We start from the raw sequence: 26,043 nt of genomic DNA on the forward strand, positions 1-26,043 counted from the left end.
TCATTTAGACAAGACTTCAGTTATAGCTCAGACACAGCATGGTTTTGTTAAGGGGAAGTCTTGCCTGACCAACTTGATTGGATAGTATGATGCAGTCACAAAAGAACTGGATGCAGGGAATAACTTTGATATTATATACTTGGATCTTAGAAAGGCTTTTGATACTGTTGCACATGGAAGACTGCTACACAAATTGGAGCAGTGTGACATTGGAGGCAAATTGCTGCTATGGATAAAGGGGTGGTTGAGGGGGAGAAGACAGAGAGTGGTAATCAATGGACACTGCTCATCGTGGACTGATGTTATTAGTGGAGTCCCTCAGGACTCAGTGTTGGGTCCATTATTGTTTTCTGTATTTATAAATGATATTGATGATGGTATATCGGGCTTAATGTCCAAGTTTGCAGACGATACAAAGGTTGGCAGGGTTGTCAAGGACACTACTGACACTATGCTGCTGCAACAGGATCTGGAAAGGTTGAGCAGATGGGCTGAGAGGTGGCAAATGAAGTTTAACATTGATAAATGTAAAGTACTACACATGGGAAACAGCAACCCCAGAGCAACGTATCAACTCTGTGGTACTACACTGACAGTGGTAGAGAATGAAAGGGACCTGGGGGTGGTTGTGCAGGCAGATATGAAGTTCTCTGAGCAGTGCAGACGGGCTGCAAGAGTAGCTCATGGAGTATTGTCAATGATATACAGGAATTTTTCCAGCAGGGATAAGGAGGTGATTATTCCATTGTATAAGGCGATGGTCAGGCCACACCTAGAGTACTGTATACAGGTCTGGAGACCTCATTTCAAGAAGGATGTAGAGCTGCTGGAACGAGTACAGAGAAGGGCAACAAGATTAGTTAATGGAACAAAGGGGTGCTCTTACGAAGAAAGGCTTAAGTTTTGCAAATTACAGTGTCTGGAGACTAGGCACCAGCGAGGTGATCTGATAGAGGTGTATAAAGCCTTGAATGGTTTAAGCATGCTCAATGCTGATGGGATTCTTCCTCAAGCTCAGAAAAATCACCTGAGAGGGCATAAATTCAAATTGAGGAAAGACAGATGTAGGATAGACGTGCGGAAATTTGCCTTTAGCCAGCGGGTGGTTGGTTGGTGGAACAGACTTCCATCCCTTGTGGTGGAGGTTGATAGCCTAAATAAGTTTAAGGCTCAGCTGGACAGGTATTTTGAACGAACAGAGGGGTGAAGTGGAAGTGGGGTTTTTTTTTTTTTTTTTTTTTTGGCTGATGCTGCATAAGCTTGCTTTCTTGCATCAAATGCCTCTACTAATGCTAATGCTAATGTAAAGCCTAGTAGCTTCCAAGATAAGTTCTTTGAATGCTTCCCATTTTGAATTTGCTGTTGGTAACATCATCAGTTGGTCCCACTGTATAGAATTTAAATACTGTCTCAGTCCATCGTAGTCGCCTTTACGGAAGCAATAACCCTTCCCTTTACCCCTAATGGTAGTTACCTCTTTGAGTAAATCCCACTTCAGCACACTGTGATCACTGCCACCTAGTGGTTCTTTATCTGCAAATTCTTAATGCATGAAGAATCACTGCTGATAATCAAATCAAGAGTATTACTCCCTCTAGTTGCCTCCCGATCATGCTGATGTAGAAAACAATCATCCAATAAATCCACAAAAGCCCTGCTAGTGTGTGAGTAACCAGCCCCCATATTCCAGTCAATATCTGGGATATTAAAGTCTCCCATTATAAGACTCTCTGATTTACTGGCCCACTCTATTTCCCTGTACAGTTCCTTATTATACTCATCAGCGTCATTAGGCCTATAGCACACTCCTACTCTCAATTGTGATCTCCCAATGCTTATGTCACACCAAACTGACTCAACACTGCACTGTCCAGCGATGTCGACTGGCTTCACTTCCTTGGTTTTTATGTGTTTCTTAACTAATAGCATAACCCCTCCCCACTTCCTATCCTGTCTATCCTTTCTGTAGACGTTGTACTCCCCAAATTGCAGTTCTGCATCCTTTATATCTGTGTGACACCACGTCTCTGATATCCCAACAATATCTGCCTTTGATGTTTTGAGCAATACCTCAAATTCATCAAATTTATTTACTAAACTCCTAGCATTGGTGTACACGCAAGTATACATGCACCTGTTTCTATTCTTAGCTACCCTAACACAACCCATGTGTTTACTTGTACCGCAATGGCTCCCAGCAGTCTCTGAAATACCATGCATCTTATCATATACTCCCTCCTATCTTATCTTATCACAAGGCTTTCATCATATACTCCCTCCTATCGTGTCTGGGCAGAATTGGAGACACTTTCAAATTCAACCCTAATTCTCGGCTTTTGTTCAACAGTGATATTGACTGCAATTCGGAGTTTGGTCTCTCACACACTAGCAAGGCTTTTCTGGATTTATTGGATGATTGTTTTCTACATCAGCATGTTCGGGAGGCAACTAGAGGAAGTAATACTCTTGATGTGATTATCAGTAGTGATTTTTCATGTATTAAGAATCTGCAGATAAAGGAACCACTAGGTGGCAGTAATCACAGTGTGCTAAAGTGGGATTTACTCAAAGAGGTAACTACCATCAGGAGAAAAGGGAAGGGTTTTTGCTTATATAAAGGTGAGTACGGTGGTCTGAGACAGTATTTAAATTCTATACGGTGGGACCAACTGATGATGTTATCAACAGCAAATTCAAAATGGGAAGCATTAAAAGAACTTATCGTGGAAGCTACTAGGCTTTACATACCAACTAAGAAATATTGTTCAAGGTTTAGGCCTAAATGGATGTCAGATGAACTAATGAGACATGTGGCAGAGAAGAAAAATCCATGGGATTCATATAAATTAATGGGCGACATGGAGGCCTATGATAGATATAAGCTGGTCTGTAGTAGTAGTAGTAGTAGTAGTAGTAGTGGCATGTGATGCAAGAAAGCAAATGTATGAGCTTATGCAGCATCAGCCAAAACTAAAAAAAAAAAAATCACACCATTCCCTCCAAATGCCTGTCTAGTTCCTCCTTAAATTTATTCAACCTATCAACTTTCACAACGACAGATGGAAGTGTGTTCCAGCAATTAACCACCCGCTGGCTAAAGGCAAATTTCCGCACATCTATTCTACATCTGTCTTTTCTTAATTTGAATTTATGCCCCCTTAGGTTCGTAATCTGAACAAGTGGAAGGATCCCATCAGAATTCATTCAGCGTGCTCAACCCATTCAAGGCCTTATATACCTCAATCAGATCACCGCGCAGGTGCCTAGTCTCCAGCCACTGGAATTTGCAGAACTTAAGCCTCTCTTGGTAAGAGGATCCCTTCATTCCCCTCACCAACCTTGTTGCCCTTCTCTGTACACGCTCAAGTAAATCTACATCCTTCCTAAAATGAGGCCTCCAGACCTGTGCGCAGTACTCACGGCGTGGCCTGACCATTGCCTTATACAGAGGGATAATCACCTCCTTTTCCCTGCTAGCAAAATCCCTATATATCATTGACAAAATCCCATGACCTGCCCTGACAGCCTGTCTACATTGCTCAGAGAACTTCATATCTGACTACACAATTACTCCCAGGTCTTTTTCATTTTCTACCACCTTAAGTGTAGTACCACACAGTTGGTACGTTTCTCTGGGGTTACTTCTGCCCATATGCAGTACTTTGCATTTGTCAAGGTTACACTTCAGTTGCCACTTCTTAGCCCATCTGCCCAAATCATCTAGATCCTGTTGCAGTAGCACACTGCCATTACTGTCATTAACCACCCTGCCAACCTTTGTATCATCTGCAAACTTTGACATTAAGCCTGATATACCTTCATCAATATCATTGATAAATATACAAAACAACTGTGGGTCTAACACCGAACCCTGTGGGACTCCACTAATAATATTAGTCCAAGAAGAGCAGCACCCATTGATTACCACCCTCTGTCTTCTCACCCTTAACCATCCTTTTATCCATTGTATCAACTTACCCTTAATACCATTCTGCTCCAATTTGTACAATAGTCTTCCATCCGCAACAGTGTCAAAAGCTTTCCTGAAATCCAAATATATGATATCAAAATTATTTTTTGCATCCAGTTCCTTTGTAACCACATCATAATATCCTATCAAATTTGTCAGACAAGACTTTCCCTTAACAAACCCATGCTGTGTCTGAATTATTGCTGTAGTCTTGTCTAGATGATCCTGCAATGCATCTTTAACCAGTGGCTCCATTATTTTACCCGGAACAGAAGTTAAACTAACTGGTCTGTAATTACTCGTGTCACCCTTCGATCCCCCTTTGTGAATTGGGGATACATTTGCACATCTCCAGTCCGTAGGAACCTCCCCTGAGTCGAAGGATGCTCTCATAATTATGGCTAAGGGTTTGCTTAGTTGCTTTGCCACTTCCTTTAATATAACTGGATAGATTCCATCGACCCCAGGTGCTTTTCTTACGTTTAACTTCAACAATTTCTCTTCCACTTTGCTATCAGTTATTACAACATCATTAAGTATCTTGCTACAATTTGATAACCTTCTGCCATTTTCAAACCTTAATAATTCCTCATGTGTGAATGTAGATGCAAAATACTCATTCAGTTTGTTTGCTATCTGAGCAGATCATCAACAGTCGAACCATCGATGTCAAGTGGACCAATCAGATTCATCCCCTTCCTTTTAGAGTTTATATAAGTAAAGAAATCCTTGTTTTTTTTCTTAGCATCTTTTGCCAAGGATTTCTTATAATCTGCCTTTGCCTGCCGAACCTCCTTTGTGACCTGATTACAGATTAACTTATATCTGCCTTAGGCTTCTGAGTCGCTTGATAATTTATATGCATCCCATGCATTTTACTTCTCTGTTACGAGTCTCATTAGTTCGTTTGACAACCATTTAGGCCTAAACCTTGAACAATATTTCTTAATAGGTATGAAACTTTTAGTAGCTTCCACGATTAATTCCTTGAATGCTTCCCACTTAGAATTTACTGTTAGTAACATCATCAGTTGATCCCACTGTACAGAATTTAAAAACTGTCAAAGACCACTGTACTTGCCTTTACGGAAGCAAAAACCCTTTCCTTTACACCTGATGGTAATTAAATCTTTAAGTAAATCCCACATCAGTACACTGTGATCACTGCCACCTAGTGGTTCCTTTATCTTCAAATTCTTAATACACGAATGATCACTGCTGATCACCAGATCAAAAGTATTACTTTCTCTGGTTGCCTCTCGAACATGCTACTGCAGAAAACAATCATACAATAAATCCACAAAAGTCTGACTAGTGTGTGAGTGCCCAATCCACAAGTTCCAGTCAATATCTGGGAAGTTAAAATCCCCCATTATAAGACCAAGTCACAAAGGAGATTAGGCAGGCAAAGGCAGATTATGGGAAATCCTTGGCAAAGGATGCAAAGAAAAACAACAGAGTTCTTTACCTATGTAAACTCTAGAAGGAAAGGGATGAATCAGATTTGTCCATTGGATATTGATGGTTTAACTGTTGATGATCTAGCTCAGGTGGCTAATAAACTAAATGAGTATTTTGCATCTACATTCACCCATGAGGAGCTATTCAGGGAGGGGAATGCCAGAGGTGAGTTAAACTCTGGCAGTGACCTGGATGATTTTGTAATAACTGAGAGGAAAGTGGAGGAGAAATTGTTGAAGATAAACATAAAAAAGGCACCAGTGGTGGACGGGATCTATCCAGTTATATTAATGGAGGCAGCAAAGGAAGTAAGCAAACACTTAGCAATAATTATGAGAGCTTTCTTTGGACTCGGGGAGGTACCCATGGACTGGAGATGTGCAAATATGACCCCAATTCCCAAAGAAGGATCACAGGGCAACACAAGTAATTATTAGACCTGTTAGTTTAATTTCTTTTCCAGGAAAATTAATGGAGGCACTGGTTATAGAAGCACTGCAGGATCATCTAGAGAAGACTTCAGTTATAGCTCAGACACAGCATGGTTTTGTTAAGGGAAAGTCTTGCCTGACCAATTTGATTGGATACTATGATGTGGTCACAAAGGAAGTGGATGCAGGGAATAACTTTGATATCATTATATTTGAATCTTAGAAAGGCTTTTGATACTGTTGCACATGGAAGACTGCTGCACAAATTGGAGCAATGTGGCATTGGATGCAAATTGCTGCTATTTATAAAGGGATGGTCGAGGGGAAGAAGACAGAGAGTGATAATCAGTGGACACTGCTCATCGTGGACTAATGTTATTAGTGGAGTCTCTCAGGGTTCAGTATTGGGTTCATTGTTGTTTTCTGTATTTATAACCCCTCGACGTGGGCACCAGTACGTGGTGAGGGGGGACCTCCCAGTGACGCTGCTGGACTTCCAGACTAGCATCACTGGGATCCAACGCCCACAGCCCAGGTTCCAGGCTTACATCAATGGAATCCGGCGTGTTTGCCGTGCGCTGCGACCCGTGGAAATTCGGAAAGGGGGATCCTGGTGGTTGAGGGGCCCAGCTTCAATACACCACTTTGGCCCCTGCTTCGACAAGATGGGTGGTCCTGGAAGGCGCGGCTAGGATCAATCGGCTAGTAGGCTCGCCTGCGAGGGTCTTTCGGCTAGTAGGCTCGCCTGCGAGGATCAACCGTGTCAATGCCACGCCCCTACTCTCATGGTCCGAGGGACAGAATTCAGGCTGGCGGCGGTGCGGGTATAGTGTCTGGGTAGCCCTGGCGTTCCACTCCCAAGCGCATTTATTGCCTGCCTGGTAGTGGGCATCTCTTTGGGCTCCGTGGTGGGTGGGGAGCCCGGGCACTGAACAATTTAATAAACTCCATGAATCCTGATAAACTAACTTCTTCAGGGGCCCCAACACGGTCCCTATCTGAAAATTTAGACAGTGAAGCAGATAGCATTATTGCTAAAAAGAGGCAGCGAACCGAATTACCATCAGGGCCAGTCCCAAGATTCTTAATCATGCATTCTACCAATGAGACACCGATTGGTAAAATGTCGCCCTTTTTTATTCAAAAAGGGTTAGATGGGTTAGCAGGTTCTCCCAAATCAGTTAAGAGGCTCCGTTCTGGAGACCTTTTAATTGAAACTAAAAATGACAGGCAATCTGAACATCTCCTCCGAACAACATCAATTGGAGGAATCCCTATAACAGTGACACCACACAGAACACTCAATTCATCGAGAGGTCGATCCATGCAACTCACTCTTTTCAGTTCTCTAGTTTTACCCAAATTTACACTGACGGTTCCAAGACAGATAATAAAGTTGGAGCAGCTGCAGTTCTACCAAACAATACAATATCCCAGCAGCTCCCTTTGGAGTACAGTATTTACACTGCAGAACCGTATGCTATCCTGATGGCTCTAGACAATGTAAAACAGTCATTATATCCTCAAACTATTATCTACACCGATTCCTTAAGTGCTGTATCTGCTCTTCAGTGTAAATTTCCTTCCAGTCATCCGTTTCTACAACAAATTCAAACCAAGTTAGCGCAGCTTCTTGCAAACAGGCAAAAATTAATTTTCTGTTGGATACCTGGGCACTCTGGAATCAGAGGAAACAAACAAGCGGATCTTGCAGCCAAGAACACCAGTCACATAAAATCAGACATGCAGATACCTTACACAGATTTAAAACGCATCATACATACCAATGTTAGAAAAAAATGGCTATCCATTTGGCAGGGAGAAAAGAGCAATAAGCTTTTTCAGATTAAAAAGGATCACAAGAAGTGGCTATCAAGCCTAAGAGGCAATAGAAAGGAAGAAGTAGTACTTGCTAGAATTCGAATAGGACATACTCACCTAACTCATAGTTATTTACTCACTCAGGATGACCCTCCACGATGCCACAACTGTCAAACTCAACTCACAGTAAACCACTTGATCATTGAATGCCCATTATATCTGAGAGAACGAAAAACAGCTTTCTCTTCACATCTATATTCTTCTAATAAACTTACCTTACAACAGATTCTCGGAGACCGACAAGATATTAATGATGTTTTTACCTTCCTCAAATTGATAAACAAATATCACCTGATCTGAATCCTTTTATTTAATATAACAATCATGTATCAAATAAGATTGAAATAGGTGCATTATGGCCTTTGTAGCCCTTGCACCAATAAATCCAACAAACAACAACATCATCGAGAGGTGTCATTTCGGAGTGGGACCTTCTCGACGTAACCGAGGAGGAAATCTGCTCTGAATTAAAACCACAGGGAGTCATTGCTGTCAAGAGAATCACTGCGCGAAGGGATGGAAAAATTGTTAAAACCAGGAGCGTTATCCTGACTTTTAACTCTCCTAAACCTCCTGACGAGATTAAAGCTGGATACATCAACTGTTCAGTGCGTCCATATGTTCCGAACCCTTTACGGTGTTTTAAATGCCAGAAGTATGGACATTTTCAAATGGCCTGCCGTGGAGTCCTTGCATGCGCTCGATGCGGTGCAAAGGACCGCGAAACAACAGCATGTTTAGCCACAAAACCCACCTGTATTAACTGTGAAGGCGAACACCCAGCCTATTCACGAGCATGCCAGAAGTGGAAAGAAGAAAAAGAAATTCAACGGCTGAAGGCAGAGCTAAATATATCATACCAGGAGGCAAGGAAATCGGTCAAACCCCTGAATATCAACAATCCTACCTACGCCCAGAAGGTAGCAGGGAGATGTTCCGTCGGAACTCAGACGGACATGACCATTCCTCCAAAGGAGTCTTTCACTCCCATCGCGCGATATCTTTTAAGTTCTCAAAAACCTGCACAGAAGGACCAATCAGCTGCCACTCCTATATCGGTACCCCCTAACGCTCCACAAGTAACAAAGGTAACTATGAAAGAAAAGAATAGGAAAGGGGAAGTCCCCCCCTAGTACCCAAGATAAGATGGATGTCGAGCAGAAGGAGGTACCCGAAGATTCAGTCTTGGAACTCTTTGCGGAGGAAGAAATGGACACGGGACAGCGTCCATTCTTCCCCAAAAAAGATAAATCCAAGACTGATAAAAGTAAGCCCTCAGCACCTCGGAAGCCGCGTCATGGACCCACCAAGCCAAAATAATGGCTAAATTCCTACAATGGAATTGTCATGGATTCCGGCGAAATATAGATGACATCAAGGCCCTCCTGCAAAAGCACAAGCCAGTTTGCTTTTGCTTGCAGGAGACATATCTAAAGGCAAATGATGATCCCACCATGCACAAGATCACAGTTTTTCGAAAGAATAGAATTGCGGATGGCTCTGTACATGGGGGAGTGGCTATCCTTGTGGGTAACCAGACCCCAGTGCAGCCCTTGCTAATTACAACCAGCATAGAGGCTGTTGCAATTCGCCTTTCAGTGGGATTTTTATTAACTGTGTGCTCCATTTATTTGCCACCTGGGACTGACATCTCCCAGGAAGACCTTGATGATCTTCTAACGCAGTTGCCTCCCCTTTCTTACTTCTCGGGGATATGAATGGACATAACACCCTGTGGGGTAGTGCTAACATCAACGGAAGGGGACGAGTCATAGAGCGTATGCTCAATGACAATGACCTTTCCTTCTAAATACTGGAACAAACACCTTCTTCCACATGCTTACCCGTACTTTTTCTGCCATTGATCTCTCTATCTGCTCCCCTTCTCTACTCCCTTCACTCACTTGGGAAGTGGAGGAGAATCCATACGGAAGCGATCACTTCCCCGTGATAACCTTATTCCACAGTGGGAGACCATGTCTTCCTTTTAGGTTACCACGGTGGAAGATTGATCAGGCTGACTGGACTGCCTTCCAACATCAGGCAAATTCTGATCTTAGCACAGTCAGTCAAGAGTCTATCAATGATGCAGTTAAGTACATCACAGAAAATATTGTCCAAGCAGCTGCGAATGCTGTTCCAAAAACATCTGCCCGGTTTCCACCATTTCCTAAACCTTGGTGGAATTCACAATGCACAGCAGCAAAAAAGGCTCAAAACAAAGCGTGGGGGATATTCCGCCGATATCCTACCACGACCAACCTTATAGCCTTTAAACGTGCACGAGCCAAAGCACGATATATCCGCCATCAGAGTCAAAAGGAATCGTGGATCCGTTTTACATCATCTATTAACCAGTCTACCAACTCTAAGGTAGTCTGGGATAAAATCCGGAAAATGAAGGGAAAATATACATCCCACCCTTCTTCAATCCTAGATTATAATGGATGTACTATTGCAGATCCAACTGCAATAGCAAATGCTCTTGGGGAAACATTCTCTAACATCTCCGCAACATCCTCGTACTCCCCAGAGTTCCCGGTCCTGAAACATAAACTGGAAAAACAAGCACTTAATTTTAAGTCCAAGGGCCTCTATCCCTACAACGGGGCGTTCACTATAGAGGAACTGAAAAGAGCCCTCACTCTTTCCAAAGCAAGTGCTGTTGGACCAGATGGCATCCATTATGAAATGATTAAACATCTTCCACCAAAATCTATGGATTGTCTGCTCCTTCTGTATAACAGAATCTTTACTGAAGGGCAGTTTCCGGACTCCTGGCGAAAGGCAATCGTTCTTGCCTTTCCTAAGCCAGGAAAGGATCCAGAAGTCACCACCAATTATCGTCCTATTGCTCTGACTAGCTGTCTGTGCAAAATCCTGGAGAGAATGGTTAATTCTCGTTTAATATGGTATTTAGAATCAAATGACCTTCTCTCCAGCATCCAGTGTGGCTTCCGAAGGAACCGGTCCACTTTGGACCATCTTATTAGATTGGAAGCATCCATCCGGGATGCTTTCCTAAAACGCGAACACTTGGTGTCGGTGTTCTTTGACATGGAGAAAGCGTATGACACAACTTGGAGATTTGGCATTTTAAAAGATTTACATAGCCTAGGGCTAAGAGGGCATCTGCCCTTTTTTATTCAAAACTTTTTAGCCAATCGATCATTGCAAATTCGTTTGGGATCCTCACTCTCTCGCTCCTTTAGCCAAGAGGAGGGAGTACCACAAGGATCAGTATTAAGTGTCACGCTTTTTGCCATCAAAATAAATTCCATCACAGAACAACTTCCTCCAACTGTAAACAGTGCCCTGTATGTTGATGACTTTAGCATTTTTTGCCAGTCGTGCAACATGAGGGTTATTGAAAGACAACTGCAGAAAGCCATCGATAGTCTGAATTCCTGGGCACTTGCTAATGGCTTCAGGTTCTCGCCGGAGAAGACCGTTTGCGTACACTTTTGTCGCAAGCGTAATCTTCATCCTGAAACCTGAATTAAGGCTCGGACAAAATGCTATTCCAGTAGCAGCGAACACAAAATTCTTGGGACTCATATTCGATAAAAAACTGACCTTTTTGGATCATATTCGTCAACTCCGCACAAAGTGCATAAGAGGCCTTAATATGCTCCGCTCGCTTTCCTCTTTATCTTGGGGTGCAGACCGATGCACCCTTCTACGGCTTTATCGTGCACTTGTGCGATCCAAATTAGATTATGGGGCCCAAGTATATTCTTCAGCCAGAGACAGTGCCCTTCGATGGTTGGACCCTGTCCATCATCAGGCTCTACGTATCGCTACTGGAGCATTTCGCCGACCGGGCTAGCCGAGTGGGTAAAGTACCTGCCCGGCAACCCAAAGGTCGCGGGTTCGATTCCCGCCTCGGGCTTGGATCAAAGTACTGCAAAAACCTTGGGAGGTGCAATATGGCCACAGAAGCCGATGCGCCAACAACTACCAAAAAAAAAAAAAAAAAAAAAAAAAAAAACTGGAGCATTTCGAACATCTCCTATCCAGAGCTTATACATCGAAGCAAACGAACCACCGTTATCGCTTCATCGTAAGCAGTTATCTCTAAAGTACGCCTTAAAACTGAAATCCCTGCCAGACCATTCTACGTGGCCATTCGTTTTTGAGCCACGATGGGAAAATTTGTACAACACCCGTAAGACTGCCAATCATCCTTTTGGTATTCGTCTCCAAGAGCTACTCAAAGAACTTCATATCAAGGTAGACAAGGTTGCGCAAACACCAAAGCAACCCTTTCCACCCTGGCATGCTCATGTCCCGGCATGTGACTTGTCCCTTAGAAATTGGGGAAATTCGGACACTCCATCATCGGTCTACCTGCAGCTTTATTCAGCACACCGAGCTGAACATTCCGACTTCGCGCCAGTCTACACAGACGGTTCGAAGTCGGAATCATACGTGGGATCTGCTGCTGTCTTTACAGACAGCCCTACATCGGACAGATTCCCTCTGAATGAAGTATATTTACTGCAGAGCTGCATGCTATAGAGTTAGCCTTGGATCACATTAGTGAATGCCAATACCAACGGTTCATTTTATATTCCGACTCTCTCAGTGTGTTACAGTCTTTAATATCTGTGAGGTATAATCCTCATCCAGTTCTGTCTAGCATTCAGCAGAAGATTCACGTTCTCCATGAACACGAATATGACATCCGCTTCTGCTGGATTCCCAGCCACATTGGGATTAGGGGAAATGATTTGGCTGACGCCGCAGCCAAATCAGCAATTCCCAATAATAACCGCTGCCTGTCAGTCCCCTATACAGACTACAGGCAAATAATACACCAAAACATACACTCCCAGTGGCAGGACTCGTGGAATAGACAGACTGGAAATAAATTATATTGTATAAAGCCTGTAATTGAACTGTGGCAGTCTAGTCTGCGCAGGAATCGTAAGGAGGAAGTTGTTCTTGCCCGGACCCGCATAGGACACAGTCATTTAACTCATTCGTTTTTGCTGAGGGCTGATGACCCTCCTATGTGTGTGTCCTGTGGCACAATTTTAACTATGAGACACATTTTAATTGATTGTCCCGATTTTAGCAATATCCGTTTTACTGCTTTTAATCATCTGACTGAGCCGTATACACTCAGTCAGATTTTATCCGACAATGACAATGTGTCTGCTATTTTTAGATTTTAAAATCAATAAATATTTTTACTCGTTTATAAAATTTACATTTTTCTTATACTTCTTGACATAGTGACCTAACTAATTAGGTCACTGAAAGTTTAAATTTTTTTATAAATGACATGGTCTTGGCGCATTATAGCCTTAGTAGCTAATGCGCCAATAAAACCAAAACAAACAAACAAACAAATCTGTATTTATAAATGATATTGATGATGGTATATCAAGCTTAAAGTCCAAGTTTGCAGACAATATGAAGGTTGGCAAGGTTGTTAAGGACACTAATGACAGTACACTGCTGCAACAGGATCTAGAAAAGTTGAGCAGATGGGCAGAGAGGTGGCAAATGAAGTTTAACATTGAGAAATGAAAAGTACTACGTATGTGAAGCAGCAACTGCAGTGTGACATATCAACTCTGTGGTTCTACAATGACAGTGGTAGAGAATGAAAAGGACCTGGGGGTAATTGTGAAGGCAGATACGAATTTTTTTGAGCAGTGCAGATGGTCTGCAAGAGTAGCTCATAGTGTCTTGCAATGATATACAAGAATTTTTCTAGCAGGGATAAGGAGGTGATTATCCCCTTATATAAGGCAATGGTCAGGCCACACCTTGAGTACTGTATACAGGTCTGGAGGCCTCATTATAAGAAGGATGTAGAGCTGTTGGAACGAGTACAGAGAAGGGCAACAAGATTAGTGAATGGAATAAAGGGTTGCTCTTATGAAGAAAGGCTTAAATTTTGTAAATTACAGTGTCTGGAGACTAGGTACCTGCGAAGTGATCTGATAGAGGTAGGTGTATAAAGCCTTGAATGGTTTGAGCATGCTCAATGCTGATGGAATTCTACCTCTTTCTCAGAATAATCATTTGATAGGGCATAAATTCAAATTGAGGTAAGACAGATGTGCAGAAGTTTGTCTTTAACCAGCGGGTGGTTGTTTGGTGGAACAGACTTCCATCCATGTTGTGGAAGTTCATAGCTTAAATAAATTTAAGGCTGAGCTGGACAGGTACTTGGAACGAACGGAGGGGTGAAATGGGAGCGTTTTTCTTTTTTTTTTTTTTTTTTTTGGCTGATGCTGCATAAGCTTGCTTTTGTGCATCAAATGCCTCTACTAATGCTAAATGTTTAAAATAGGCTGAAATGTGTTTCATTTGTGCTGATTTCCTTGAATCATTTTCTAAAAAAATCATGATGTTAAAGAAATAATGATTTAGCAATTATCTAACAAGTGTACATAAATGTTATTATACCATAAAATTATATATTATTTATTTTAATTTTATTTTCTGCAATCTGAAGTGGCAGTAACTGCCTTCTCTTATACTATTCATGGAGTACTGGAGTACATGTTAATATATAAAGAATTCTTCAGATGATAATTTTTCTCTTTTTACAATTTTTAGTGGTACTCAAATATAGTGATTATTCTTGTTTCTTTAGATGGAGGAGGAGGAGGTGGAGCACTTTTTGAATCAACAGGTCTTTTTGATGATGCACCATTAAGCCATGTAGCAATAGATAGCAGTTCAGCAGAAGAATTACATGAGGTATCTGAAATGAGTACTGGACATATTCCTGATGAGGAGCATATTAATACTCATCAACAGCTCTTACAACAACAGCAGCTGTTGCATCATGAAGAGCAATCATTGCAAGAGGAAAATGAAATGAGAGAAGACATGCTGTCTGAAGATGATTATGGTTATGTATCCTCTCTCTCTCTCTCTCTCTCTCTTCCCCCCCTCTCTCTCTCTCTCTCTCTCTCTCTCTCTCTCTCTCTCTCTCTCTCTCTCTCTCTCTCTCTCTCTCTGTATGTGTGTGTGTTGGAAACACAAATTCCAGAATTTCTCCCAAATTCTGGAAGGAATTTGGGAGAAATTAACAATACCAATTACTGTGTTTATACTAGAAGTAAGTGGTTCAATAAAGTATAGGAGTCATCCTAGGATATTATATTAGCAATGAATCTCTTTGTCATTCCTATTATCATCCTAGGTCAGTGATGGTTGTCGTAATGATCGTAATGTTTCCACCATATGGAAACATTATGGTGGTGTTAGAGCCAGGAAATGTTCAAGTAGACCCCAGAAATTAATGGAAAGAGACCAGAAGGTACTCAGAAGAGTTCCCTTTGATTGTGTCAGTTCTCCCTTGAGATAATATGAACGGTGTTCATGGATGCCACAGTAACCAATGTTAACGTATTAATATCAGGACGATGTGCGAGGGCTTTGTATCATTTGGTTATTAGAGAAGAGCTTTTGCAGAAAAGTTGTGGAACACCAATCTAACATCACATCACATCGTACAATGTATGGCATCAACTTGCCTGGAATATAACCCAATGTTGGAAAGCAATGTTATGGACTGAGGATTCACTATGCATGGTTTTCTAATCTAATAGCTGTGTTTGGGTCTGGCAGATGCCCAGGTAACTTTATTTACCAGAGTGTGTCATCCCAACTGTGAAGTTTGGTGGAGATGCTGTCACCTCCTGGGGGTGGTTTGGACCATTGGTTATTCTTGGAACAGTGATTGCCATGTAGTCAATTAGCATTCTGGACAATTTCCGTGAAACACTGTAAACATTCCTACACTGTAACAGCAGAATTGGGAGGGCCCTTTTCTGTTTCATTTTGACAGTGCCCCATGTTATACTGCATAGACTGTAGTGTTAAGTTGGAATAGGTTGAGAGAATTAACATTATGCAAGATCATAGTGATTATAAGTTAATTTCCATGATGACACTAACAAGCAGGGCTAGGCTTTTTGCCTTACCCGAGGGAGGAACGAAAATGCCACTGCTTTTTTTTTTTTTTTAATTAAAGAGGAAGCTTGCATTGAATTATTGACAGAACTTTTACAAAAACTTACTTTAGGTGGCCTTTCCCTATTCTGTTGAGAAGCACTTGCTGAAGTGCTGTAAAACATAATTAAAAGGTATGAATATGTGTATCCAACATACAAAATATCAAGCAAGTTTGGAATATATGAGAATGTTACTTTTTAAGCTTGTTAGATTTTTTTCTTAAATTAATTTTTTTCCCTGTTTTTTATTTTTTATTTTTTTATTAATAGAAGTGAAAAGTAAATATAGTTAATCTTCTTATCAGTTGATTACTAAGATTATAACTTTATAGAATACTCAATAAAACTATAGTTTTGTATTCTCTAAACTTACCCATCCAGTTTAATTAGAAATGTATAACACTTATTACTCTTCTTTCATACACTTTTATTAAGTCTGTTCTTCTCTCTCTATATATTTCTTCACAGCCAACATCGTGCTTGCAAATCTTATATAACAATACAGGCAAAGCATGCGTGAACTGTCTAAAGCTGGCACCACCGTAGCCAGGTGGGCAGGAGCAGCAGTGCATAGCACACGCTTCTTGATTAGACCGGGGTTTGAGCCGTGACCACCAAATACGGAGGATGTGGAAAGGTCAAGGAATGACCACCACATATCCCCAGAGCAATATGGCCTTAGTTGCTAATGCTCCTAAAAACCAAAATAACAAACAAACAAACTGTCTAAAGCTAACAAACTTGATTAAAACAACATTTAATCAATGAATTGTACAGAAATCGAACAAAATACAAACTGTACAGAAAAAGAAATAATAATGATTTTTACTTGTCTGATTTTAATGAAATTTGAGATGCTTGACAAACTTTTAAAAAGAACTAAATACTAAGTGTGTGTGTGTGTGTGTGTGTGTGTGTGTGTGTGTGTGTGTGTGTGTGTGTGTGTGTGTGTGCCTAAAAACATAGGCTTAATGTTAAAAAGTAATTGTAAGAAAAGAATAAAGAAACTGACCAGAGTAATTATTTATAAAAGGTGTCTATTTTGGAAATAGGAAGCATGTTTACTGAAGGTTATTACACAACATTTTATCAATTAAAATATGTGATTATGATGTTATCATATTGTCTTCTGATTGGCAATTGTTGGCCTTCCATGCATAATGAGTGGCAGAAAAGGAGTATTATAGTATTAGCAGTGGCCACATTGCGCAAGGAAGCCTACGGCTTATGCTGCACCAGCCAAAATAAAAAAAATAATAAGAAAAAAGAAATTTTAAAAATAAATAATTAATAAAAGAAAAGGAAATAGACAACCTATGCATTTCAGTCCTCTCGTAGGTAACTATCCAACTGACCTTTGAATTTCCCCAAACTGTCAGCCTCTACAACCCACTGGAATAAGTTACCCATGTGGGTAACTTATTCCAATAATTTATAAAAAAACTTCCATCCAGTCTAAACATCTCCCCTCCATAACTTGAATTTATGGCTCCTAGTTCTAGAATCATAACTGAAAATTTCATCCTCATTCATTTTACTTATGCCTCTCAGAACCTTAAACGCCTAAGTCAAATCTCCTCTAAGGTGCTCAGTTTCCAAGCTCAGCAACCCACATATTCGAAGTCTTTCCTCATATGGATGCCCTTTTGCGAATCTCACCAGGTGAGTTACCCGTCTTTGGACCCTTTCAAGAAGTTCGATGTCTTTCTTTAGGTGTGGTCTCCATACTTGAACACAGTATTCCAAGTGTGGTTTAACAATAACCTTATATAATGGGATTATGACATCCTTATCTCTACTAGCAAACTTTCAATAAATAATCGATAGGACACCATGAGCCTTCCTTTCAACCTGTCTACAATGCTCGGAGAACTTGATGTCATATCATAACACCCAAGTCCCTCTCCTCCACTACTAGCTATAGTTCAATTCCACCAAGTGTATAAGTTATTTTGGGGTTACTGTTTCCCAGGTGTAATACCTTGCACTTTGCTGAAATAAAGCATAACTGCCATTTTTCTGATCATCCTGAAGTCTATCTAGGTCACTCTGAAGAGGCGGTGATCATTAATTACTCTACCAATCTTTACATCTTCAAATTTAGACCTCATGATTTCATCAGTGTCATTTATGAAAATCAAAAACAACAGTGGTCCTAATGTGATGGAAGTGGGTATTAATTAATATTAATTAAAATAAATTTCCTGTATAATTTATTTATTTATTTTATTTTTTATATTTTTATTTTGTATAATTTTTGAAATGGTAACATAAACTTTGATTAATTTGATTTTCTGACATTTAAGCTTTGAGGCTATTACGGGAATTATCTTGTACCTAGTCTCAGTGGCAGATTCAGGGTAGGGGCACTGGGGAACAATCCCTCCCCTGTCATTTTTTGGAAAATATTCACCAATCGTTTAAATTCCCTTTAGCTATAAAAAAATTTTTCTTTTTTATTGTTACCATAGGAGTTTATATATTTTTGCATTGTGGCTCATTTATTTTCAACTGACTACAGTTGGAAACACTGATGCTGATGTGATCGCCATTCTAGTTCGAGGCGTCATGCAGTTTGGTCATGCGTAATGTTTACTTCAAAGTAATTCAGAGTTAGCTGTGTGCCTGTGTCTGCCAGCCACATTGTTTTATTCTGTGCCTTGTTTGTGCACAAACAAGGCATAAAATGGTGCCCCCCCGTCACAAATAATGCCCCTTCTGTCATTTTTTTCTGGATCCGCCACTGCCTAGTTTCCTCTTTTCTGCCCATGTTTGAAACTGGTCTGCTGACAATTGCAATAGAGTAAGTTAGTGAAGCAATGTTACATTAGGAATACAATCCTGAAGCTGTGCTACAAGGATATCAACCATCTGAGTTCCAGTTAATCTGTGAGCAGATTGATGAGAAAAGTTGAGACTACAGGTTGCTTGTGCAGTAAACTATGTAAAGAACTTCCTTCTACCAGTATGGAAACTACTGCTGAGGTTTTTCTTCAGTAGAGGAGAAGTGCAGATATCAAACTAGTTCTATTAGTGCACATGTTTCTTGTCAGTTGGGCCTGCTTATATTCACACTACAGAAAACTCTTTATAAAACTTTCGGAATGTTTTTATGTAAGACCACTTGGGTTCAGTCTCTTCAAAAAGATTACTATGACTTTCATTTTGAGTGCTTACATTACAATTTCAAGTCAAGCTGGTTTGTTGAGGATGAGAACAAACAAGCTAAAGAAAAATTGTAGAAAGATTTTGGAGAAAGATAATGGAAAACAAGTATTAGGAAGGCAGAAAAATATTTTGACATTTAGTTAAATCTCAGAACAGAGGGAAAATAATAGGTAAGGTCCTCAAAAATGATAGAGGAGAAGTTAAAATGGAAGACAGTTTATGATGAGATAGTTTATCTTTGGTGATTTATTAAACAAAGGAGCTGAAGATATAACTCTAAAAGAGGAAAACATTAAAACAGTGAAAATTTTAGGCATTGTATCTAGTATTGCAGTATAAAAAGTCCTGAAAACATCAGATATGAACAGTCAGCAGGTGAAGAAATTGACTTGAAATGCTGAAAGATGGAGTAATAAAAGTACATTCACAGTGGTCATGTCGTATTATCTAGAGGTCATTTTATGAAAAAGCAAGACAGTCGTACCAATATATGAAAAGGGTAATAAAACTGAATATAGAAATTAGCATTAGCATTAGTAAAGGCACATGATGCAAGAAAGCAAGCTTATATAGCATCAGACAAAAAAAAAAATAAATAAATAAACCCCTTCTCATTTCACCCATCCACTCACTCCAAATGTTTGTCTAATTCTGCCTTGAATCTATTTAAGCTATCAACATCTACAATGACAGATGGAAGTTTTTTCCAGCAATCAACCGCCTGCTAGCCACAACTATCCTACAACTGTCTTTCCTCAATTTGAATTTATGCCCTCCCAGACAATTATTCTGAGCAAGAGATAGAATCCCATCAGTATTGAGCATGCTCAAACCATTCAAGGCTTTATACACCTCAATCAGATCACCACACAGATGCCTAGTTTCCAGACACTGTAATTTGCAAAACTTAAGCCTTTCTTCATAAGAGCAACCCCTTGTTCCATTCACTAATCTTGTTGCTCTTCTCTGTGTACTCATTCCAGTAGCTCTACATCCTTCTTAAAATGAGACCTCCAGACCTGTATACAGTATTCAAGGTGTGCCTGACCATTGCCTTATACAAGGGGATAATCGCCTCCTTATCCTTACTAGAAAAATTCCTGGTGAAGGTAAAGAAAGCCTGCACGAGAAGCATGCAAAAGTTCGATGAAATTTACTGGTAACAGTACTTTCCCATAACGGCATTTGTATTGTTACTCGCTCAGTACACATACAGTGGGTGTTATCGGTCAGGAGTAGAAATTGAATCCCATGGGAGATTGAAACCCTCCCAAAGTGGAGAGGTTAACCCAACCTTTTTTCTTTAGAATCATTGGTGGACAAAAAGGTCATGTTACCCCCCCCCCTCCATTTCGGGAGAGTTTCAAGCTCCCGTAGGATTCAACTTTTACTCCAGACCGATAACACCCATCATCTGTTTACCAAGCGAGCAAAAATACAAATGCTGTTACGGCAAAGTACTTTTACAGGAAAATTTCATCGAACTTTTGCATGCTTCTCGTGCAGGCTTTCTTTACTTTAGCCAAATTCCTGTGTATCGTTGACAAGACACCATGAGCTACTCTTGCAGACTGTCTGCACTGCTCAGAAAACTTCATATCTGCCTGCACAATTACCCCCAGGTCCTTTTCATTCTCTACCACTGTCAGTGTAGTACCACACAGTTGGCACGTTTCTCTTGAGTTACTGCTACCCATATGCAGTAGTATACCCATATGATACCTATATGCAGCATTTGTCAATATTAAATTTCAGTTGCCACTTCTCAGCCCATCTACCTAACTTTTCTAGATCCTGTTGCAGTAGTTTACTGTCTTTACTATCATTAACAACCCTGCCAACCTTTGTATAATCTGCAAACTTGATATGCCTTCATCAATATCATTAATAAATACACAAAATAACAATGGACCCAGCACCAACCCTGGGGCACTCCACTAATAACATTAGTCCACGAAGAGCAGTGTACATTGATTACCACTCTCTGTCTTCTCCCACTCAACCATCCCTTTATCCATAGCAGCAATTTGCCCCCAATGCCACACTGCTCCAATTTATGCAGTAGTCTTTTATGTGCAACAGTATCAAAAGCCTTTCTAAGATCCAAATATATGATTTCAAAATTATTCTTTGCATCCAGTTCCTTTGTTACCACATCATAGTATCCAATCAGATTGGTCAGACAAGACTTTCACTTAACAAAACCATGCTGTGTACGAGCTATAACTGAAGTCTTGTCTAGATGATCCTGCAGTGCTTCTTTAACCAGTGCCTCCATTAATTTCCCTGGAACAGAAGTTAAACTAACAGGTCTGTAATTACTTGTGTCACCCTTTGTCCTCCTTTGTGAATTTACATTAACATTTTGATTTTACATGAATTTACATTTACATAAATTACAAAGGAATTTCACTCCATTGTGAATACCGGATAGAATCTGCGCAAGTATTTTGAGGAATAATGCTCACATTGCATTCCATATTTCATACTCCCAAAGGAATCAGACCATGTTGTCCCTCTTGTAATAGTGACCAAGCATGTGCTTATTTACCATGCGGTGCCTCCGTAGCCAGGTGGGCAGGAGCACCAGTGCGTAGCACACGCTTCTTGATTAGACCAGGGTTCGAGCCTCTGCCCACCAAATACGAAGGATGCGGAAAGGTCAGGGAATGACCACCAGATATCACCCTGGAGCAATATGGCCTTAGCTGCTAATGCTCCTAAAAACCAAATAACAAACAAACAAACAATATTTACCATGCTCCAAGCATTGATATACAAGCAAGTAAATGTGCCTGTTTTTACTCTTAATATCCCTAATGTAGCCCATATGTATTTCCTTGTTTCATGGGAAGTGAGATTTGTAATCCCTTACACTTTGCTTTCCACGTCATTTCATGTCCCACTAGAAGTAGCACAAGAATCACTTTCACCTCTGTTTGTGGCTGTTTTTATGAGAACCCCTAGCACAAGAGGTATTAGAACCTATAGTATTTAGTACCACGCATGGGTTAAAGGTTGAGAAGATGAAAGAAGATACTTTGGTACTCATTAACAGGAGAAAGAAGTTGCTCCTGTAAATGAGTACCTGAACTGATTGACCAGGATCTCATTATGTACTCCCTTCAAAATTTCAAGTTTCTCATTTTAACACAGTTTTTTTCTCAACGTGTTAAGTATATGCTTATCTTGACAGATTCAGCACATTTATTGGAAAACCAAGAGGAAAATCAAGATGCCTAGAGGACCACTCACATTAACTGTGTACTTTGAAGGGATTTTTTGTAAGCACAGATCAACGGTATGTGGTTAGGATTGTTATTCAATAGGTAAGTCAACAAGTTGTGTAAAGTCATTAGCAATAACAAAAACTAGTTTTCTAGTCTATACAGACATGACTAGCCATATCCATATAACTAGAAAATCGAAAACAACTAGGGTTGTGAACATTAAAATTATGAAGGAAAATTACCTCATTGTAAGAAATATTAGATAAAGAAAAGAGGTCAAAGTTCTGAGTGATTTGTAGATTTTCAAAAGGCATCATAAAGCAATTAAATAGGATATGTGAGATTAGAGGTAGTTGAAGCAACCAATTAGGAAGTTTTTGAGAGGTTTAGATATCTTCATAAATGCATTTTTTCTTTTAGTTTGGTTATTCATGATGCATTGAGTAGATAAGGTAAAAGTAAAAGGGGAGTACATGGAACACACACACAGCAAGAATATACCCAGCTCCTTGATGTAATCTGGCCTCAAAATCACTGCCTTCTGCATACACACTACTCTGACTCCTTGTAGTCACAGGTTAGTGGCTGTTAGTTATACATTAGATATCTTCATAGATCATGTAGAGCTATGATTTACGTTATGATAGATCATAACGTAGAGTTACCAGTATGTTTAGCCTGGTGGACTATCTAGTGGCCAGTCTGCAAAAACCATTTTGTAACTGTATCCTCAAAATGTAAGGAATATTCGATCTTGGCATGATACTTATTATAACTTCAAAAGACATGATTCATACTACGTATTAAAAGAGATGGGGTGCTGGAACTTTGACTTTAGTAGTAAAAACATCTCTTTTACCACTTCTATTCTAAAATAAGCAATGTGATGTTATTGCACTGGGTGATTAGAGGTCTCTATCATTTAGTATAGTCTGGTCACACAGAGTATTGGACATTCATCTGTGTGATAAGGATGCCACAACTTGACTCTTGCTTATGTTGATTAACACCCAAGTGGACATCTCCATTATACAGGGTGTCTCAAAAATACACGGCATAACTTCAGGAATGAGTTCCTCATATGTAGACAATAAAAATATTTTATATCAACATAGTTCCAGAAATGCTTGGTTTCCGAGTTTTGAAGGTCTGTCTATGACACTTAACTGTTCACATCACCTTATAGTAATTGTTCAAAATGTCCACCTTCTGCCTGAATACAGGCCTCACATCGACGTCTCATGGACTCATGAAGACGATGCCAAATTCCTGGCATGTTTCGTATTGTCTCACAACCTGCCACAATTCGATTGTGGAGAGTTTCCACATCAGCTACCAGAGTCGAATACACCAATGACTTTAAATGGCCCCACAAGAAGAAATCAAGTGGGTTTAAATCGGGTGAGCATGGAGGCCAGGCTGTTGATCCACCCCTCTACTTCAGGAGTCATAGAGCTTGGTTGTCCTCCGTCGGCAGCACGAGGTGTAAAGGTCCCATGTTCATAAAGGCGGCGATGGATACCTTTTAAACGTTTTCCTGTCTGGACATCTTCATTCTGGGAACCTTTCGTAGTACAAACAACGAGCCTCCAGAGCATCGCCGTCCCCCAAACCGTACATAAAGTGCATATCTGCTTGCTCCTGATTTGAATACATGGTCAGAATGGAAAAACCACCAGATTCTGTCAGTACCTTGTGATGAAGGAAATCACCTGTGGGAGATAAGACATTCCGGTTAATAACTCGGGAACCAAGCATTTCCAGAACTATGTTGATATAAAATATTTTTATTGTTTACATATGAGGAACTCATTCCTGAAATTAATGCTGTGTATTTTTGAGACACGCTGTATATATATGTCTTGACCTTGCATATGGAGGTATATACCCAAAGTTACTAATAGTCCTGCCATCATGAAGGTGCAAACAGAAGATTTGGTTGTTGCCGAATGACCAGATTTTGCTGAAATTCAATCAGCTTTGCACACAAGTAGGACTGGAATATCAGTTCTAGCAAGATTTTAGATTTCTGGTAGCAACTCTGTGTCATAGCTGGACGAATGTGTGTGATAAACCTCAGGGACCATCAGTTGGTCTCACTAAAAGGGATGTAAAAACTGTGTGTTTGTGAAAAGCAATTACATATTTCAGTTCCCTTTATGCCTTGACAGTAATTACAGTGTATCTTTAAATAAATATCACCTCAATGCACTATGATCACTGCAACTTAGAGATTTCTTCGCCCGAAGGTTCTTAATGCATGAAGAGTCACTGCTTATAACCAGATCAACTGTATTGTTTCTCTTGTTGTCTCTCTAAAATCTGTTATAGAAAACTGTTATATGGTAAATCTAGAAATATTCTACTACTGAATGAGCAACTAATTCACAAGTTCCAGTCATTATCTGAAAAGATAAAATTCCCTATGATATGACATTCTGATTTACTGGCTCATTCTATTTATCTGTGTAATTGTTCATTATACTTAGCACAGTCATTTGATGTATAACATACCTCAAAGCCTTAGTTTTGTTCTTGCGGTGTTTATGTCACACCAGATCAACTAATTGTTGCACTTGGCAACTGTGTCATTTGGGTGCATTTTTTTAGAATCTGTATGCCAAGATTAATCAAGAGCATAACCACCTCCTCACTTGGAAGTCCTCTAAATCTACCAATCATAATATTATAGAATACCTTGGAGTAATCTTACTGACCATTGTGTCTGTAAGATCATACCATCTTTATATACATCTGTGACAAATCAAAATGGTTCATCTCTGTGCTCTTATGAGTAACTAGAAGAGACTGGGAGCTGAGAAGGCAGTACCTTTCAAATTATTTATAAAAGCCACTTTATCCCAATCATAATGTACGGGGCCAGTTTAGTATGACCGTGCTGACAAAATAGTCATCAAAAATCAAAAAATCTTGAGATGAAACAGCAACAGATACTTTTGGAAATATCTACAGAATGCAGAATAACCTACACACTGGCTTTATAAATACCAGATAAGGAACTCTCCTTCCACCCACAAGCCTTCTGTACTGGGCTGGCTTATAGTATTTACAGGAACATAGCTGTTCCCTTCCTGGGAACTGTAATACAACAAAGTCCTGACCCAAAAAATGAAAAGAAAGAACATGGACTAAGTTGGTAGATATTTGGCAATGGAGATGACTGCAATCCATAAAAGGAATAAGTACAAAAGAAATTCTTCACAAATGTAAACATTGTGAATAGAATTGCTGCCTTGTAGTTATCCCAAACCTGCTTATTGTACGTGGTTCAACACACCTAAAACGTTTTGATGTGGGCATAATCAACAACCTCCATGTCACATATAGCACATTACAATGAACAACAAATTTTGGGTCATATCTTGTTACGGGCATGAATTGTTGAGGAGGCTTCCATCCTGCAGTGGGTTGATAATGTTACGGGCACAAAAGTAGGTTTATAGATTTTGGGGTGCTAAACACAGAAATAGTACTTAAAATAGCAGATTGGATCTTGTTTTTGAAAAGTGTTTTTTTTTTATATTTATACAAGGCATTTTTTATTTATATGGCAATAAAGACATAGCTGAGAACATACCTGTATAAAACATGGGACCTTTTCACCTTTTGCGTGTATTCAGATTCAGGAGCATCGCTTTTCACCATCCAACAATAATCTGCTAACGTGGCTGCACTCCATTTGCTTTTGTATCTTTGTTCCATTGCCGTGATGTCTTGATGAAAGCACTCACCATGTTTTTTGCTGACGACACTACAGTTTGGTGAGAAGAAATCCAGTTGTGAGTGCAAGAAATGCATCTTTAATGACATATTGCAGCCCAGTTTTTTGAAAGAAGTAATGAGATCTTTCACAAGTTGCCTGTTGTTGCCGCCTTTAACTTTCCTGGAAAACCAGG

At 40.0% G+C, this 26,043-nt stretch overlaps 1 protein-coding gene across 1 annotated transcript in view; it reads left to right on the plus strand.

Annotated features, from left to right (window-relative positions):
• vtd (RAD21 cohesin complex component verthandi) overlaps positions 1-26,043 on the plus strand; it is a 475,837-nt gene that overhangs the window by 304,835 nt on the left and 144,959 nt on the right. Inside the window, exon 6 of the mRNA XM_090376234.1 lies at positions 14,360-14,620. Within this exon, the coding sequence (XP_090232360.1) occupies positions 14,360-14,620 (261 nt within the window). The remainder of the gene's footprint in view (positions 1-14,359; positions 14,621-26,043) is intronic.

Source organism: Mastigoproctus giganteus, chromosome 6 (genome assembly GCF_048544385.1).
Source record: "Mastigoproctus giganteus isolate SK-2022 chromosome 6, ASM4854438v1, whole genome shotgun sequence".
In the NCBI taxonomy this organism is placed as follows: domain Eukaryota; kingdom Metazoa; phylum Arthropoda; class Arachnida; order Uropygi; family Thelyphonidae; genus Mastigoproctus; species Mastigoproctus giganteus.